The following is a 17,458-nucleotide window of genomic DNA, read 5'->3' as shown; positions in this document are numbered from 1 at the left end:
AATAAAACACCCTAGCCAAAAAAATGTTAGAGCTGGAATAGGGGAATAAAAGCTGACAAGAAAGTATGCAATTATACGTGGATTTGTTTTCAGCTATGGACCTATAACATGAATTGAGAAAGCAAAAGGATGGGATGAAGTAGTAAGCAGAGAACTACCATAGTCCAATAGTGTAACAAGGCATTAATATGAAACTATTTCAATCTTAGTGTTGCTGAATAAAAAGACTTTAGATGTCAAATATCTCCATATTCCAAAATAAGATCCCCTATGCAGAATCTACAGAACTGCAAAACAATTTTGCAATCCTTAGCAAAAAAAGAGGGTCCTTTCTACCTTCTTTAGTGCTAGATATATGTTCACTGAAATAGAAATTAGTGTCTACATTTCTAGAAATTTCTGGAGGCATGAAACTTGCTAGCACAGTCTGTGTTAGTAAAACAAGGTCAAACTACTTCGTGAACCAGGAAAAAATAATGGGGGCACTGTTATCCCAGGTTCCGCCTTTGGGGCTAATATGGCCCCATGAATTCCTTTAGTTCCAAGTGAGAGAGGATGAAGATTAGCTCATAAACAGAAGCCTTGGTGGCTATTAGGCCAGGCAATATGAAGCACACTTGGAAAAAGTGGTGATGTATAAGTCCACCAGGAGTGGGAGATGGAGAAATATGCAGCATGCCCTATGGGGATTTTTCAAACAAATCTTCTATACCTGTAATGACTCCCAAATGTCTGTTTCTCACCTGGATATGCATGTTGAGAAACTCTTTTTATACTTATCCCCTTGTTCCAACTAGGAGACTGCATCTGGTTTGAAAAGCCGATAGGGAAAGACACAGGACTTTGGGTATTTGGGCTGGGGACAAAAGAAAATCACTGCAGAATTTGGTCCCAGTCCTTGGCCTTTAGGAGCCAAGAAGACTGCATAAGCTCAAACCCAAGAATCTGTACCTTTGCTACCCTACAAATTAAAACTAAATCTTCACTGGGGAATAAAAAGCACAAATGCAATCTATGTGTGGCCAAAATCATTCTGGCCTCTGAATTCCCTAGCTCTTGATCAATGGAAATGAGAAATCATTTCAATACATAGACTTCATTAAAGAGGACTGTACTCTTACCCCAAGAGACTAGGTGCCTGCGGTTCTCCAGGATCACATCTCTGTCCAGGGTCCTCCGGGCAGGGTTCAAAGTGCCTTCTTCCTCCTGAGTGAAGTCCACAGTCACTCTATGGAAGTTCACTCCTTCCTAAAACAGGACACACATTCCTGCTCAGTGGGGTATCATTTCCTTCCAATGTTCACAGAGGAAAAGTTTGACAGGTGGAAGAAAGAAAACCTGATGGCCTGGAAATTGTCCTGAGATGATCAACGTTCAAAGGATTCTAGTCAAGGGATACAGGTACCTTCTAGGTGAGCCCCTTTGGGTTTTGGATGCTGGACCTATTTATATAACCCCAAAGAAGAACACCAGCTAAGAACTGACGTAAACTGTTTTCTCTCTTGTTGACCTTAAAGAAAATGCTTATTCTGATTTTTGCATTGGTGAATATAGAATTCCTACTTAGGAATTCCCTCCAAATTCCTGAGAAACTAACAGAACAGGGTCAGCAAACTTTTTCTCTCAAAGGTCAGAGAGCAAATATTTTAGGCTTGGCAAGCCATACAGTCTCTATCTATTACAACTACTCAGCTCTGCTGCTATAGCAAGAAAGCAGCCACAGAAAATACATGAACAAATGGATGTGGCTGTATTACAATAAAACTTTATTTTCAAAAAACAGGTGACGGGCCAGATTTGGCACACAGGCTTTACTGATGCTTGAGACAGAAAATGAAATGTGGGCCTTAATGAAAGGTAGTATGTACAGGTTTAGAGCACTGGATATGGAAAAGAGACGTGGGTTTTCTTATCTATTAAGAGCCTATGTCTGAATTTTTTTTAAAAAAATATCTAATCTGATCATCTATTAATGGTGAGTTTATACTACTTCTATTTATTAGGCTTAATGATACCCAATTCATTGTGCTGTTGAGTGAATTAATTGTAATGATATATAAAAAGCCATTACCAGAGTTTACTAAAAGAAACAAAGGCTGGGAATGATTATCAGGATGATTAGGTTTGAGGAGCCTCAAAAAATAAGTGACAGCCAATGAAACCTTTATCCTCAATTCTTAAGTCTTCAGAAAACATTTCTATTTTGTCCACACTATGAGCTGCACCATAGGGCCTGTCATTACTGCCATGTAAAAGGGGTCTCTTGGACTGCCTCCTCTAAGCAGGAAAGAACCTCCTTCTAAGATTTTTGGGCAGGAATTTTGTTCCAAAAAAGTGCTGGAGGTGATCTGTCCTTACCCAAAGGCAGCAAAAACCACAGAAGTCAAATGCCACTTGCCAAGGCTTTTTAAATAAATGGGGTGTTCTTAAGCTGTGGTTCATGCATAGGACACGAAGTCCCTGAATCCCAAGAAACTCCATGCAAAATGCTGCTGTACCTTTTTCTAAGTTGTGGCCCATAAATTTCACTAAAATCTCAAAGGTTTTCACAGTTACCCCAAAATGGGATTCAGAAATATCATTTGTTATTTCTCATTATTCGTTTTGTGCCATTTCTTCAGGATTGAAGATCTTACAAGGATGAACTGAGTCAAAGAAAATAATCAGAACCACAATGTTGTTTATAGGTAATAACAATTAGGTAAATATTTTTAAGCAGCAGTTTAAAGAAACAGAACGTTCAGCCAGAAGAACCTACAAATATATGTGTTATTCTTTCAGGTCATATTTTTTTTAAGATCTTAATAAAAACATAGATCTAATACTTAAAAAAAAGAAAAGAAAAGAAATATCACTTGCAAACTGCCCCGTGTTGAACATGGATCTATACGTACTGTTTTTCAACCTCCAATACATGCTTCCTTTTAATAAACACTCCCCTTCACTGTTTAATGTAGGTCCCTTTAATATCAAACTTCTTCAAATGTTAAATAAACAATACTAGACTAGATTAGCACCCCCCACTGCACCCCAGGCTATATGTTCTCAAAGCTCCAGGAATTTCTATCATAAGACTCACGATGCTTTCTTATCACTTGCATAATGGTCATCTTTGTCACTAGGCTGTAATCCATGAGGGCAGTAACTCCAGAGCTTAGTACAGTGTTGGTGTATAGTATAGACTAATTATATATTTGGTAAATTATTTCAGTAAGTGAATCAACAGTATATCAGTAGACTCTGTAATATATCAAAATAATCCTGGTTCAAATTCTGACGGAAATCCTTTCCTCTCACCTGAATCTCACAAGGCCCATCACATACCCATTTGAAAAGGTCCTTCAGCGTGTGGATACTGGCTGTTTCTGAACTTCTATCCCTCTTATTCTATTCTTCCTCTCACCTGTCCCCTACACCCAAGTCCTCAAAATTTCTTCCCAAACCCTTCAACTGTGCCCTTGGGAACTCTTCTTCTATAATAATGAAATCCAGAATTTCCCTGGTGGCGCAGTGGTTAAGAATCCGCCTGCCAATGCAGGGGACGTGGGTTCGAGCCCTGGTCCCGGAAGATCCCACATGCTGTGGAGCAACTAAGCCCGTGCGCCACAACTACTGAGCCTGCTCTCTAGAGCCCACGAGCCACAACTACTGACCCCATGCACCACAACTACTGAAGCCCACACGCTCTAGGGCCCACGCGCTGCAACTACTGAAGCCCACACACCTAGAGCCCATGCTCCACAACAATAGAAGTCACCTCAATGAGAAGCCCGCACACCGCAACTACAGAAAGCCCGCATGCAGCAACAAAGACCCAGCACAGCAAAAAAAAAAAAAAAAAAAAAAGAAATCCTACATCTTCACCAAATATTCTCTCTACATCCCTGTGTTAATAGAAACCTACACTTCCCCCCTGAGGACTCCCTCCTCTGAAGTCCTCACAGGCTCAGGGTGGTCGTGCTCTCCCATCCCAGGGGTCTCAGCATCAGAGGGGGAGGAGGGTGTGTGTGCTCCCAGTTACCCTGAAATTCATGCCATTTACCTCACTTCTTGGAGCTTTGTTGTACCAACTTCTTGAACACCACCCATGCCCCCAACCACTGAAGATTTATAATACCCAGGATTTATCCGCTAATTCAAGAACGTGTACTGTCTCGTCTTGCGCAGTCTATAGCATCCACGTGTAGAGTTCTCTGGTAATAATATAAAAATAACTGACTTTCATGAAGCACTTACTATGTGGTATCAGGCAGTGTGCTAAGCATGTTGCATAAATTATCACTCACTTAATTCTCACAAGGCCCCTTGTGAGAAAATACCATTAGCAGCAACATTTTTCAGATGAAGAGCTAGAAGGTCGGAGAAATTAACACGTAGGCCTAAGGTTAGTGACTGGGATGCAACCTCAAGTTTCCCTAACATCACAAACTATGTTCTCAGTCATCAACTCATATGGCCAGCCCAACTCCCAGCCCCTCATTCTTAGTGTGAGACCCCAGATCTTGAAATCACCATAAAGTACTCCACCTCTCAAGTCGCACACCCAGAAGCGCTCACTCTTTCATTACGACATCAGAATTCTCCACTTTACTTGCTTAATCACTCCCTTTACTCCTCTCATTCTCTGCTGGTTTGGGGCCTTTTCTAAAATATCTACTATCACTATCCTCCAGTCTGTAGTCTTTTCCTTTCTGTTTGGCATCCTCTTTTATCTTTCCCATCTTCATTATTCAGGTGAGAGCCTGTGGATCACTCACCTTAATCTTTCTATTTGATATATTCAAAAATTCTCTTTCAAATATTACCCTGACCTATGCGGCTTCCACTGAATATACCTGGCTACAAAAACTAAACAAATCTGAATGTCAGATCTGCTCTCCATGGAAAGTAGGTTACGGAATGCCACAGGGAAAGAAAATCCACAAAAGCAACTGAATAGAGTACTATTAACAGTCACTATCGGGAATCCCTCTGTGCTCTCACTGCCGAGGCCCCGGGTTCAATCCCTGGTTGAGGAACTAAGATCCCACAAGCTGTGTGGCGCGGCCAATAAACAGATAAATAAATAAATTTTAAAAACAGTCACTATCTCAGAATGAGCTTTTCGGACTGACCAGCAACCCTATTATACCTCCTGGAGCAGCCTGTCTCTCATAATCCAAATTACTATTTTAAGTCTTCTCTACTCTAGTCAAACATCTCTCCATTCCAAGTCCCACCCACATGCTCAAAAGATAATTTCACCTGACTGTTCACAGAGAAAAACACAAGCCTTCAGATAATTCCCTCAACCTCATTTTTCTTATATGAGCCATTCTTCCTCTAATAGAGTTAATGCATTCACATATGCTCTGAATTAATTCCCCTGGCACTAATCAAGGACTCTGCTTTATTGCTTTTGTCTTCTTTTTAAAATTATTTTTAATTTTTATACAATTTTGAAACGTTAGTTTCCATTTACAGTTATTACAACATATTGGCTCTATTCCCCGCATTGTAGAATACATCCTTGAGCCTATCTTACTCCCAATACTTTGTACCTCTCACTCCTCCACCCCTCTACTGCACCCCCCTACACTGGTAACCACTAGTTTGTTCTCTGTATCTGTGAGTTCTGCTTTATAGTTTTATCTCCTCTCTCTCCTGACCGTTAACTTCTTTTCCTTCACTTACTCTTTCCTGCAACCATTTAAACCGAGCCAAATCCTTTCAAGCCTTTAGGGGATAAAAGACAACAACCCCAACCTCAGATTTCCTTGCAATTATCACTCTCTTCAATCTTTTATAGATAACCAACTTTTCGTAAAAAGTTGCCCACTCTTATCTCTATTTCCCCATTTTCTACTCACTTCCCAGTTCACTTCAATGTGGCTTCTGCCACCCACCAGCCATGCACATTTCTCGAGGTGAAGACAGAGGCCCTGTCCAACTCACCTGGGATGCAACGGCCAGTGACCCGGCATCGTCTCTCTCGACCTTGACGATAATCTCCTGAGGAAGGAGACAGTCCTGAGAAGGCAAAGCAGATGAGAAAAAGGAAAATAATCAGGGAGCTAAGCCATGGCTCAAAACTCCCACTGTGAGTTGGCTAGGATTTGACAGGCCATCTGTTTTAACACATCCCACCTACCAAACTTCTGCTCCTTCCCACTGGTAAGCTCAAGCTGAGCATGTGGAGAGAGAGAGGGGACATCTGGAGGAGCAAGAGGCATCAGAAACAGCATGATGTCTTTGTGCATCTTCCAGACCAGCCCAGCTACCAGCTGAACGGAGCTGAGTGACCCCAGACACGATGCAGAAGAAAAGAACTGTCCAGCTTAAATCCCTGCCTGAATTCCTGGATCACGGAATTGTACGGAAATAACACGTAATACAGCAAGATCAAAGAATGATAAAGACAAAGATCAACAAATTAACTTCATAAAATGTTTGGCAAAAAGTGCCACCGATAAAGGCACCACCAATAAGAATCTATGTTGTTAAGATTTCCTCCGAATCAGAAAGAAAGAAACATAGACAAAGGAAAATGCGCAGGCAACTCAACTATGAAGAAATAAAATGGCCAGTGAATATACAAAAAGATGCTCATCTCTTTCAATCAGACAAAATCACATCTCTATTTCTATGACACCTCTATACCTTAGAGACCATTAAATTCACAGCAATAATTCCAATTACAATTCAACAATTCTAGCCTTCCCACTTTCTATATTTGTACCTTCCTTCTCTGCGTCCCATTATCCTATTTATATTTACTTATCTGCTCAAACCCCTGTATGCAACCAATATCCCAACCACATGGACTGCTTCTTCGGCCTGTTGCTAATGGCTCCTGCCCTGGTGGCCCACGGGTCAAGAGCTTCATATACTCCTAGTGGAAGTTTAAGTTGATACAAGCTCCCTGGATTGGCAATATATTTCTTAAAATAACATTTTATTTTGAAATAGTTTAAGACTCACAAGAATTTACAAAAACAGAACAGAGAGTTCCTGTGTACCCTTCACCCAGTTTCTCCCAATGATACTATCACACGTAACCACAGTGCATTGTCAAAACCAGGAAACTGATATCAGTTCAACATTTTTAACTCAGGTACCGACTTTATCCAGATTTCATCCATTTTTACATATACTCTTTGCTTTTATTTTTGTTTTTTTTAATGGCAATATTTTAAAAATGTAATATCCAGTAAGTCTTCTTGATAGTATTTCCTTAGGAAATAACAGAAAGCACACTTAGGGACTTCCCTGGCAGTCCAGTGGTTAGGACCCAGCACTTTCACTGCCCTGGCACAGGTTCAATCCCGGGTCGGGGAACTAAGATCCTGCAAAACATGCGGAAGGAAGGAAGGAAGGAAGGAAGGAAGGAAGGAGGGAAGGAAGGAAGGAAAGAGAGAAAGAAAAGAAAGAGAAAGAAGGAAAGAAAGAACACTTAGATGTATGTACAAGAAATCTCATTAAAGAGTTACATTATCATAGCAAAAATGGGAGGGGAGATTAAGTGTCCATCAGTAAGTGCCTGGTTAAATAAATTATGCTTCACCCAGATAACTGAATATTATTTTGCAGCCAAGAGAAGAAAAGATAGATTTGCATGGATTGATGCATATAAAGGACAGAAGATGTCTACAATATATTGTGGAGTGAAAAAATTAAGAATCGTATATAGACCATGAATAAATTTTTATAAAATATAAACATGCCCAGAAAAGTCCAGAAGGACAGTCTCAAAAGCATTAAAAGCAGTTATATTTTGGAAAAGCAGAATTGAGGTACAGGTTCACAGTCTGTGTTTCAACATGGTATCCATTTTTAAATGACATTTCTTTTCCTTAACTCAATATTTACCAAACAGCAACAAATGTTTCCCTCTTGGAAAAATCACTCTGAAACAAGATAATTTCTTTGTGGCTTCCTGAAGTTTTTACTACTGAGTACAATGACTCATCCTGTCAAATGACATTCTGTTCAAGGACAGGCATACTTTTTTTTGGCCTCGCCACGGCCTGCAGGATCTTAGTTCCCCAGCCAGGGATTGAACCCACGCCCTCAGCAGTGAAGGTACAGTCCTAACCACTGGACTGCCAGGGAATTCCCCCGGCATACCTCATTTCATTGCACTTTACTGCACTTCACAGATACCAAGTCTATTGGTGCCATGTTCCCAACAGCATTTGCCCACTTCATGTCTATGTGTCACAGTTTGCTAATTCTCAAAATATTTCAAACTTCTGCATTATTATTATACTTGTCATGGTGATCTGTGATCAGTGATCTTTGATGTTACTATTGTAATTGTTTTGAGGTGTCACAAACTGTGTCCAAATAAGAGGGCAAATTTAACCCATAAATGTTGTGTATATTCTGACTTCTCCGCTGACCAGCCCTTCCTCCGTCTCTCTCCCTCTCCTCAGGACTCCTTATTCCCTGAGACACAACAATATTTAATTAGGCCAGTTAATAACCCTACAATGGCCTCTAAGTGGTCAAGTGAAAAGAAGAGTCGTACATACATCTCTCACTTTAAATCAAAAGCCAGAAAGGATTAAGCTTAGTGAGGAAGGCAGGTCGAAAGCTGAGACGGGCTGAAAGCTAGGCCTCTTGCGCCAAACAGTCAGCCAAGGTGTGAATGCAAAGGAAAAGTTCTTGAAGGAAATGAAAAGTGCTACTCCAGTGAACACGCGAATGACAAGAAAGAGAAACAGTTTTATTGCTGATATGGAGAAAGTGTGAGTGGTCTGGATAGAAGAGCAAACCGGCCACAACGTTCCCTTCAGCGAAAGCCTCCTCCAGAGCAAGGCCCTAACTCTCCTGAATTCTGTGAAGGCTGAGAGAGGTGAGGAAGCTGCAGAAGAGAAGTCTGAAGCCAGCAGAGGTTGGTTCCTAAGGCTTAAGGAAAGAAGCCGCCTCCATAACCTAAAGGTGCAAAGTGAAGCAGCAAGTGCTGATGGAGAAGCTGCAGCAAGTTACCCAGAAGATCTAGCTAAGAAATTCATGAAGAAGCCTACACTAAACAACAGATTTTCAATGTTTCAATGTACACAAAACAGCCTTAGGTTGGAAGAAGATGCCATCTAGGACTTTCATAGCTAGAGAGGAAAAGTCAATGCCTGGCTTCAGAGCTTCAAAGGACAGATGGACTCTCCGGTTATGGGCTAAGGCAGCTGGTGACTAAGTTAAAGCCAATGCTCATTTACCATTCTGAAAATCGTAGGGCCCTTAAGAATTATGTTAAATCTACTCTACTTGTGCTCTATAAATGGAAGAACAAAGCTTGGATGACAGCACATCTGTTTACAACATAGTTTACCAAATAGTTTAAGCCCGCTGTTGAGACCTATTGCTCAGAAGAAAAGATTCTTTTCAAAATGTTACTGCTGGGCTTCCCTGGTGGCCCAGTGGTTGAGAGTCCGCCTGCCGATGCAGGGGACACGGGTTCGTGCCCCAGTCTGGGAAGATCCCACATGCCGCGGAGCGGCTGGGCCCGTGAGCCATGGCCGCTGAGCTTGCGCGTCCAGAGCCTGTGCTCCGCAACGGGCGAGGCCACGGCAGTGAGAGGCCTGCGTACCGCAAAAAAAAAAAAAAAATTACTGCTCACCTGAGAGCTCTGATGGAGATGTACGATGAGATTAATGTTTTGATGCCTGCTAGCACAACATCCATTCTGCAGCCCATGAAGCAAGGAATCATTTCAACTGTCAAGTCTTATTATTTGAGAAATGCATTTCATAAGGTTATAGCTGCCATAGATAGTGATTCCTCTGGTGGATCTGGAGAAAGTCAGTTGAAAACATCCTGGGAAGGATTCACCATTCCAGATGCCATTAAGAACATTCGTGATTCATGGGAAGAGGTCAAAATACCAACATTAACAGGAGTTAATGTTAACAGGAGTTCCTGCTAATTAACAGGAGTTTGGATGAAGCTGATTCTAACCCTCATGGATGACTTTGAGGGGTTCAAGATTTCAGTAGAAGAAGTAACCACAGATGAAGTGAAAACAGCAAGATAACTAGAATTAGAAGTGGAGCCGGAAGATGTGACTGCATTGCTGCAGTCTCATGGAAAAACTTTAATGAATGAGGAGTTGTTTCTTATGGATGAGGAGAGGAAGTGGTTTCCTGAGTTGGAATCTACTCCCAGTGAAGATGCTGAGAATATTGCTGAAATGACAACAAAGGATTTAGAATATGACATAAACGTAGTTGATAAAGCAGCAGCGGGGTTTGAGAGAATTGACTCCAATTTTGAAGGAAGTTCTACTGTGGGTAAATGCTACTAAACAGCACTCCATGCCACAGAAATACTGTTCGAGAAAGAAAGAGTTAATGGATGAGGCAAACTTCATCGTTGTCTTATTTTAAGAAATTGCCACAGCTCCCCAAACCTTCAGCGCCCACCACCTTGATCAGTCAGCAGCCACCAGCAGTGAGGCAGGACCCTCCAGCAGCAACAAGATATGACTTGTTGAAGGCTCAGATGATGGTTAGCAATTTTTTTTAGCAATAAGTATTTTTAAATTAAGGTATGTACATTTTTTAGACATAATGCTCTGGCACACTTAAGAGACAACAGTATAGCGTGAACGTAACTTTTATACGCACAGAGAAACCAAAAAATTCACATGACTCGCTTTATTTCGATATTCACTTTACTGCGGTGGTCTAGAACCGAACCCGCAGTATCTCCAGCGTATGCCTGTGTACTTTGTTCCTTCTTAAATCTTCAAACACTGAGAAATAAGTACAGTTGACCCGTGAACAACATGGGTTTGAACTGCCCGGGTCCACTTATATGTGAATTTCTTTCAATAAGTACGAACAGTACTACCCAACCCTTGGTTGGTTGAATCCATGAATGTGTAACCACATCTGAGGATGTTGGTATACATGGAGACTCCTGGAACCAATCCCTCTCGGATATCGAGGGATGATTTTACTGTTGATTCTTGATTATAACTCAGTTATCATTCAGTCTCAATCATAAACTAAAAGGAGATAAACTACTGTACTTTTCACAGGTGTGCCAATTTCCCTCCCTTATCAACCTAGATAAAATTTCACCATTGCATTGGGAAGGGTCATGAAAAGTAGCTAGCTTAAAGTCAGAAAAGGATTTCTCCAAGCCTAAAAACACCTAATTCCTGGGCAGGTACTAAGGGTAACGCTGAGTATTTAATGAACTGGAGTTGTTGCAATGTAAAGGTGGCCCAATGTGAAAGCTTAACTGCTAATTACCTGCATTACTGTTGAGTACAAATGCCAGGATGGTTAAACTGCCTTAACATGGCTGCCTGGGCATTACAAAATAGCTCCAAAGGCCAAGGAACAAAAACATACAAATCTAACTCACAAGGCTAAAATAACAACAACAAAACTACAGATAGCCCCAAGGAGCCACAAGTTTTGACCCCAAACTGCTAACGGACTCAAATATCATGGAAACTCGGTTACTAAGAGAAATCGCATTCTTAATGTGTGACAACACCAAAGCTGTCTTTTCTTGCTACAAAAGTGGCAGACGTTGAATTCTAACAACTTAAGGGCCAGAAGTTAACTCATCCTATAATCTAAAACTATCTGGGAAATGAGAAGTTTCTCAAGAAAGGAAAACCTAGAAACACTGGACTGTATTTTAAATTATTACATAATCTTTCACGTTTTTTGTTTGTTTTTAACATTTAAGACCAGTTAAGAAACAAAGCCAAGAACGGAAAGACTTCATGTTTCTAACTCAGGAGGTGCTAGTAGAGACAAAACCCCAAAATGCTCCTTATCTGCCACAACTGCTAAAACAATTTTACTTGGGGAATACGGATGCACCTTCTCTTTAATCAAAACTGTTCTCAACATCTTTTGATTTAAAAGTTTTCACAAGGAAAACAAAAGGGAGATCACTTCTGCTCACGGTCTTCTCTGCACCAAATGTCCTTCCCTGCCACCAGCCCGTAAGTCAATTCCGCCACTTTGCTTTCATTTCTTTGCATCACACATATATTTATACCTTTTTAAAAAAATCCAACTTCCACTAGAGTGGGTTCCATAAGAGCTGAGCTCTCCTCTCTCCTATTTACCATGGTTTCATTGTGCTTCAATCAGCACAGTCATCACTCAGTGTCCTGGGGGGGGGTTCCAGGACCCCCACTGATACCAAAATCCACTGATGTTCAAGTCCCTTATATAAAAATGGCGCAGTACTTGCATATAACCAACATACATCCTCCCGTCTACTTTAAGTCATCTCTAGATTACTTATAATACCCCATTCAATGTCAGTGCTATGTAAATGCCATGCAAACGTGATGGAAAGGGTTGCCAGGCAAGCAACAAATTCAAGTTTTGTTTCTTGAAACTTTTTGGAATTAAAAAAATTTTTTTTGATCCTGGGTTGGTTGAATCTGCAGAACCCTAGGATATGGAGGACCGACTGTACTGACACATGGTAGCCACTTCACAAACGTGTGTTGACAGTAAAACAACCACACGGAATGTGCTACCTGAGCCTTCACACTGTCCTTTGGTCCCCAAAGGCACCAAGTCTTTGCTGAGTTCAAGTCCCTCCTCTGGTTAGAAGAAACCTCTGTTGGGCGCCCTTTCTTCTCAGAAAAAGCATCAGCCTCCAGAACCTACCCCCAACTTACTCTCTCAAACTAAATGCTCAAAAACCATGTTGTCGGGACTTCGCTGGCAGTCCACTGGTTAAGACTCCAACGCTCCCAATGCAGGAGGCCTGGGTTCGATCCCTGGTCAGGGAACTAGAATCCTGCATGCTGCACAGTGCGGTCAAAGAAACAAAACAAAACAACCGTGTTGTCTCAAAAGTATGTACACACATACACACACACACACACACACACACACACCCCTACACCCACCCACTCCTTCTATCCACTTCGGATTACCAACCATTTTAGGAATGTCTCCTGTATTTACATCTTAGCTCCTGCGGTTTCCTTCAGATAATACCTATCATTTGCTAGCGTGTTTAACAACACACAGAGTACTTCAACACAGACTGTCTCACACAATTATCTAAACTCTTTTGAAGGGAGTGACATGTCAATTTTACCCACACAGAAATAAATGGTAATAAAGTTTCGTAAACTCATTGAAGTCCATGGAGTTCACCAGAGATGGTCCAAACACTGATTGCCTGATGTGAACTCCTCCCCTTTCCATGGCCCCATCGCTCAAAATCTGATCATTCAAGCTCCAGAGCAAATGCCACCTCTTCCATGAAGCGTTCCCAGATAGCACAAAGTCTTGTCTCTTCTTCCCTTAGTTTCTTAGCTGTTTTTATTGGACCCTAACTGTACCAGTAAAATCATTCTCCTCGAATTAATTCCATGTCTCTATACCTGGGTCATGAATCCTAAACTGTAAAGAACTGTATATTTTTCACCTTTGTATTCTCAGTACTGACCAGGAGCACAGCGTGAGTGGTCTGAATGTGACAAGGCTAGAGATAAGCGCACGGTTTTGGATATATAACTGGAATGAAAAGCCTTTACTTCCACTTCTGTGTGCTCTGGAGCATTTTTATTTTTATTCTTTTTCACTATTTACAATTTATTTTATTCTACAACTTTACTGAGGTATACCTGACAAATAAAAATTGTACATAGTTACGAGTTTTTTCATATGGTCAGAACACTTAAGATCAACTCTCAGCAAATTTCGAGGACACAATACAATATTGTTAACTTTAGTCACCATGCTGTACATTAGATTCCCCAGGACTTACTCATCCCACGTAACTGACCCTTTGCAACATCTAACCAACATCTTCCCATTTCCCCCACTGCCTGGCAACCACCACTGTACTCTCTGCTTCTATGAGTTGGACTCTTTTAGGTTCCACACATAAGTGAGATCATGCAGTATTTGCCTTTCTGTGTCTGGCTTATTTCACTTAGTATAATGTCCTTCTGGAGCATTTTAAAAAGTCTCCCTTTTGTTCAACAATCACCTCTCCATGTAATGAAGAAACAGTTTCCTTTTTCTTTGTGTACTTTACAGAATTGGAATAGGAATTAGCCTGTTGACTTCCACGTGGAGAAGAGTTACAGGCAAGAGATAACAACCCTTCTCTCTGCGACATGAGTGGAAACATGTGTGATCCAGGGCCGAGGAAGAGAGACAAGCACAGCCCTCATGGAGTGGCCTGTCCCCTTCACAGTGAACCCTTGCCCAAATCAGTCCTAGGACTATTTGCTACTGGCTCTCCTGTAAACAGAGTTGACCAAACATACCTAACTCAGGGGGCGGGGGGTGGTTCTTGGGGGAAAAAAAGCTTCCAGTCAAATCACAGAATGATTACTGAACTCAATTCTCCAAGCTTTGTATTTGGGAAACTCCTACATCTGTGAGGAGGTTCAGGATATTAACTCTAATAGGCATGGCACTAGGAGAATTTCCCTCCTTGGTGTGTTAATTTCTCTTATGGCCCACAGGAGATGTAGGGCAGAGTTCACATTTCGGCTCAAGGGAAGTGATGTACAGGGTCCATTTGGAGGGCACAGAGTTTCTTAATTACTAATTTGAGAGGGAGTAAAAGCAACCCCTATTCAAACCAAAAGCTGAAGGTTCCCCTGCCTGATTTTCTCAGAGACCCTCCTGACCGGAGGGTCTTGCTAGTTCTCATGCACAAGAAAGTTCTCTCTCCCATCCCACACCATTACCTATGAAAATTCTCAACTTTCCTCAGATGGACAGAACAGACCCTCCAGCACGGGGTCACCAACTCATCAACAACCTGCCCGGCTCTGATGCTGAAACTGACAGGGAACAAGCGAGGCTCCGCCACCACCTTGGCCGGACCCTGAAGGCAGGCAGGGTTCAGAGTCGCCTCAAGGCCGAGTTACCTCCAGGTATGTAAGTCACTGAAACCTCTCAGGTGATGTCCCAATACAGTCTCTCCTTGAGTGTCCCTCATTCAGAGCCAAGACTTGGGCTCCCTGGTTGTCTCTCTCTGCCAGGGCTCTCCTTACCGTCTCCAGGCCCAAAGCACCCGTGCGTCTTCTGATAGCGATTAAAATGAACTAGAGGCCGTTCAGAGTTGAGAAGTGTGGAAGCCAGCCTCCAAGGTGGCCCCCGGTGACCGCCGCGCCTCCTGGTATTCACAGCCTTATGTAGTCCTTGCCCACCTGGTACCAGGGTAGGTCCGTGCGACCAACAGACTACAGAGGAAGCGATGGTGTGTCATTCTGAGATCAAATGATAAAAGACACGGTGGCTTCCATCTTGGCTGTGTGCAAGCTCCCGCTCCCCTCCCCCCCTTCCTCTCTCTCTCTCTCTCTCTCTCTCTCTCTCTCTCTCTCTCTCTCTCTCTCGTCTCTCTCAGATCATTTGCTCTGGGAGAAACCAGCTGCTGTGTTGTGAGCAGCCCCGGGGAGAGGTCTACGTGGTGTGGGACTGAGGCCTCTTGCCAACAGCCACATGAGTGAGCTTGCAAGTGGATCCCCTACCCACGCAAGCCTTCCAAAGGCAGCAGCCCCAGCCAGCAACTTACTACAGCTGCACCAGGGACCCCGAGTGCCAGAAACACCCCGATACGCTGCTCCCAGATTCCTGACCCTCAGGTACTGTGTGAGATAAAAAATGTTCGTTGCTTTAAGCTGCTAAGTTTGAGAGATGCAACCGGAGATAACTAATACAAGAAGGAAGATGTTTTTGCTTTTTCTATCTATGTAGCCTTTCTGTCTGTGAGAGCCTATCTTTCTCCCCAGCACCTCACACAGGGCCTTACATTGGTTAGTCCATCAATAAATATTTGAGGAAAGTAAAAATCATCATGAGTGGATTGCTAATTCAGTTGTATAACATAGAAGGAGATGGTGAAAGGACCATTAGGATTCCCAGAAAACACCTGAAGTTACTGGCTTAAAGTACAATACCAATGGTCACAGCAAAACTCATTTTACCTGTACTTTTGATAAAGATGTGAATGCAAACTTATGTAAATTTATATTTGCCTAACTTCTCTCTCTGAAACTCTTGTGTACGTGTACAAGGAATCATTTACATAATCAAAAACATTTATAGCAGTGCTGCCTATAACAGCAACAAACGGAACACTAAATACCCATTAACAGTAAACTCATAAAACCTGTGGCATATTTAGAAGTTGAGATCTGGGCACTAGGGGTGCACACTGGTATCAGAATGTCACTGCTCTCAGGCCCTCACAGTGGACAGAGACAGGGAATACATATGTGTATATCTGTGTGTACACACACACACACACACACACACACACACACAGAGGCACACAACATCTGTACGTATTTCTACATCTACATATACCAGGAGCCACCCCAATACCTCCAATTCCACTGATCACCACCAAGTTCATTCCAAAGTCCTGTCTTTCCACAGCTGATGGCGAGAACCCTGCCTCCCACTGACTGATAAGGACAGAGTAAAGGGACAAAGTAGATAATTAAATAGTTAATGCCACTAGGGGATTGTAACTAAAGAAAGAAGTATGGGAGACCCCTGTAAGTTAATGATCACTCAAGAAAACAGGTTTGCTTAGCCACAAAACCAAGCGGGCTCGCTTTGCAACAGAAGCATGAGACATGCCCCCAAACAATAAAACAATGGTGGCATAGACCCACATCCTGCCCAGTGAGCTCAGTAAGTTAATGATTCCTAGGACATGCTCCTCTGTGTGCACTAAAAACAAAAATATGAGGAAAAGGTGGCATTATACTAAAACCTGAGATGATTTACTATTTTCGGCACATGTACCGCCTTTTTGCTCATTTCCACTGCGCCGTGACAGACCCGGCTTGACCGTGTAGGGACAAGAAAACTCCCCTGCCCGACACGGAGGAAGAACTGATGATGGAAGCGTGAGACCTACTCAAGAATGAGGAAGAAAGTGGTCTTTTCCCCCTCCCCACTATTCCTTTGATTATAAAACTGTAGCCCACTAAATTTGGGGGGCACGGCACCCTCTTGCCTGCCCATCTGTAAGCCTCACAAGCGTCCTGTTCTAATAAATCACTCCTCATCTCTTATTTGCCTCTTGCTGAATTCTTTCTGCGCCGAGACATAAAGAACTGGAGCTCCAAGAAGCCCCCGCGAAACGCCACCTAGCGGTTTCATCATGACCCTTATTTGATCTGTTTATCTGACTGACCCCCCTGTAAGTAACTAATCTCCCATTTCCACCGCCACTGCCTCTCCTGCACAGTTCTCCTTGGCCCACCTGGGCTCTGCTGCCCCACACGGGGCCGGCCTCTGCCAAGGGGCCCTCGTCACCCTGCCTGGGCTCTGGCTCTGCAGGCCAGGTGGCCTCTTCTCAGGGACTCACTCTCGAGTCACTTGGCCTTGGACTCCGTGTGGATGCCCTCGTCTGAGATGATACTCCACGTCGAGTCACCCTCACATGCAGATGCCCTCAACCTGCTCAGCCTGTGATACGCCACACCAGGATGCACCCCACCTCCAAC

At 42.7% G+C, this 17,458-nt stretch overlaps 1 protein-coding gene across 6 annotated transcripts in view; it reads right to left on the bottom strand.

The window, feature by feature from the left end:
• Nucleotides 1-17,458, bottom strand: part of ZNF180 (zinc finger protein 180) — a 31,159-nt gene that overhangs the window by 9,476 nt on the left and 4,225 nt on the right. For 4 of the 6 annotated variants that reach the window (XM_067717979.1, XM_067717980.1, XM_067717983.1 and 1 more), the window contains exons 3-4: nucleotides 5,935-6,009; nucleotides 1,122-1,248 (exon numbers count right to left, since the gene is read on the bottom strand). In XM_067717979.1, the coding sequence (XP_067574080.1) occupies nucleotides 1,122-1,248; nucleotides 5,935-6,009 (202 nt within the window). The remainder of the gene's footprint in view (nucleotides 1-1,121; nucleotides 1,249-5,934; nucleotides 6,010-17,458) is intronic. The other 2 variants (XM_067717984.1, XM_067717985.1) reach the window with 1 other exon arrangement.

The sequence above is a fragment of the Pseudorca crassidens genome, chromosome 20 (genome assembly GCF_039906515.1).
Source record: "Pseudorca crassidens isolate mPseCra1 chromosome 20, mPseCra1.hap1, whole genome shotgun sequence".
NCBI lineage: Eukaryota > Metazoa > Chordata > Mammalia > Artiodactyla > Delphinidae > Pseudorca > Pseudorca crassidens.
Note: the sequence above shows the minus strand (reverse complement) of the source record. Positions and strands in the feature narration are given on the sequence as shown.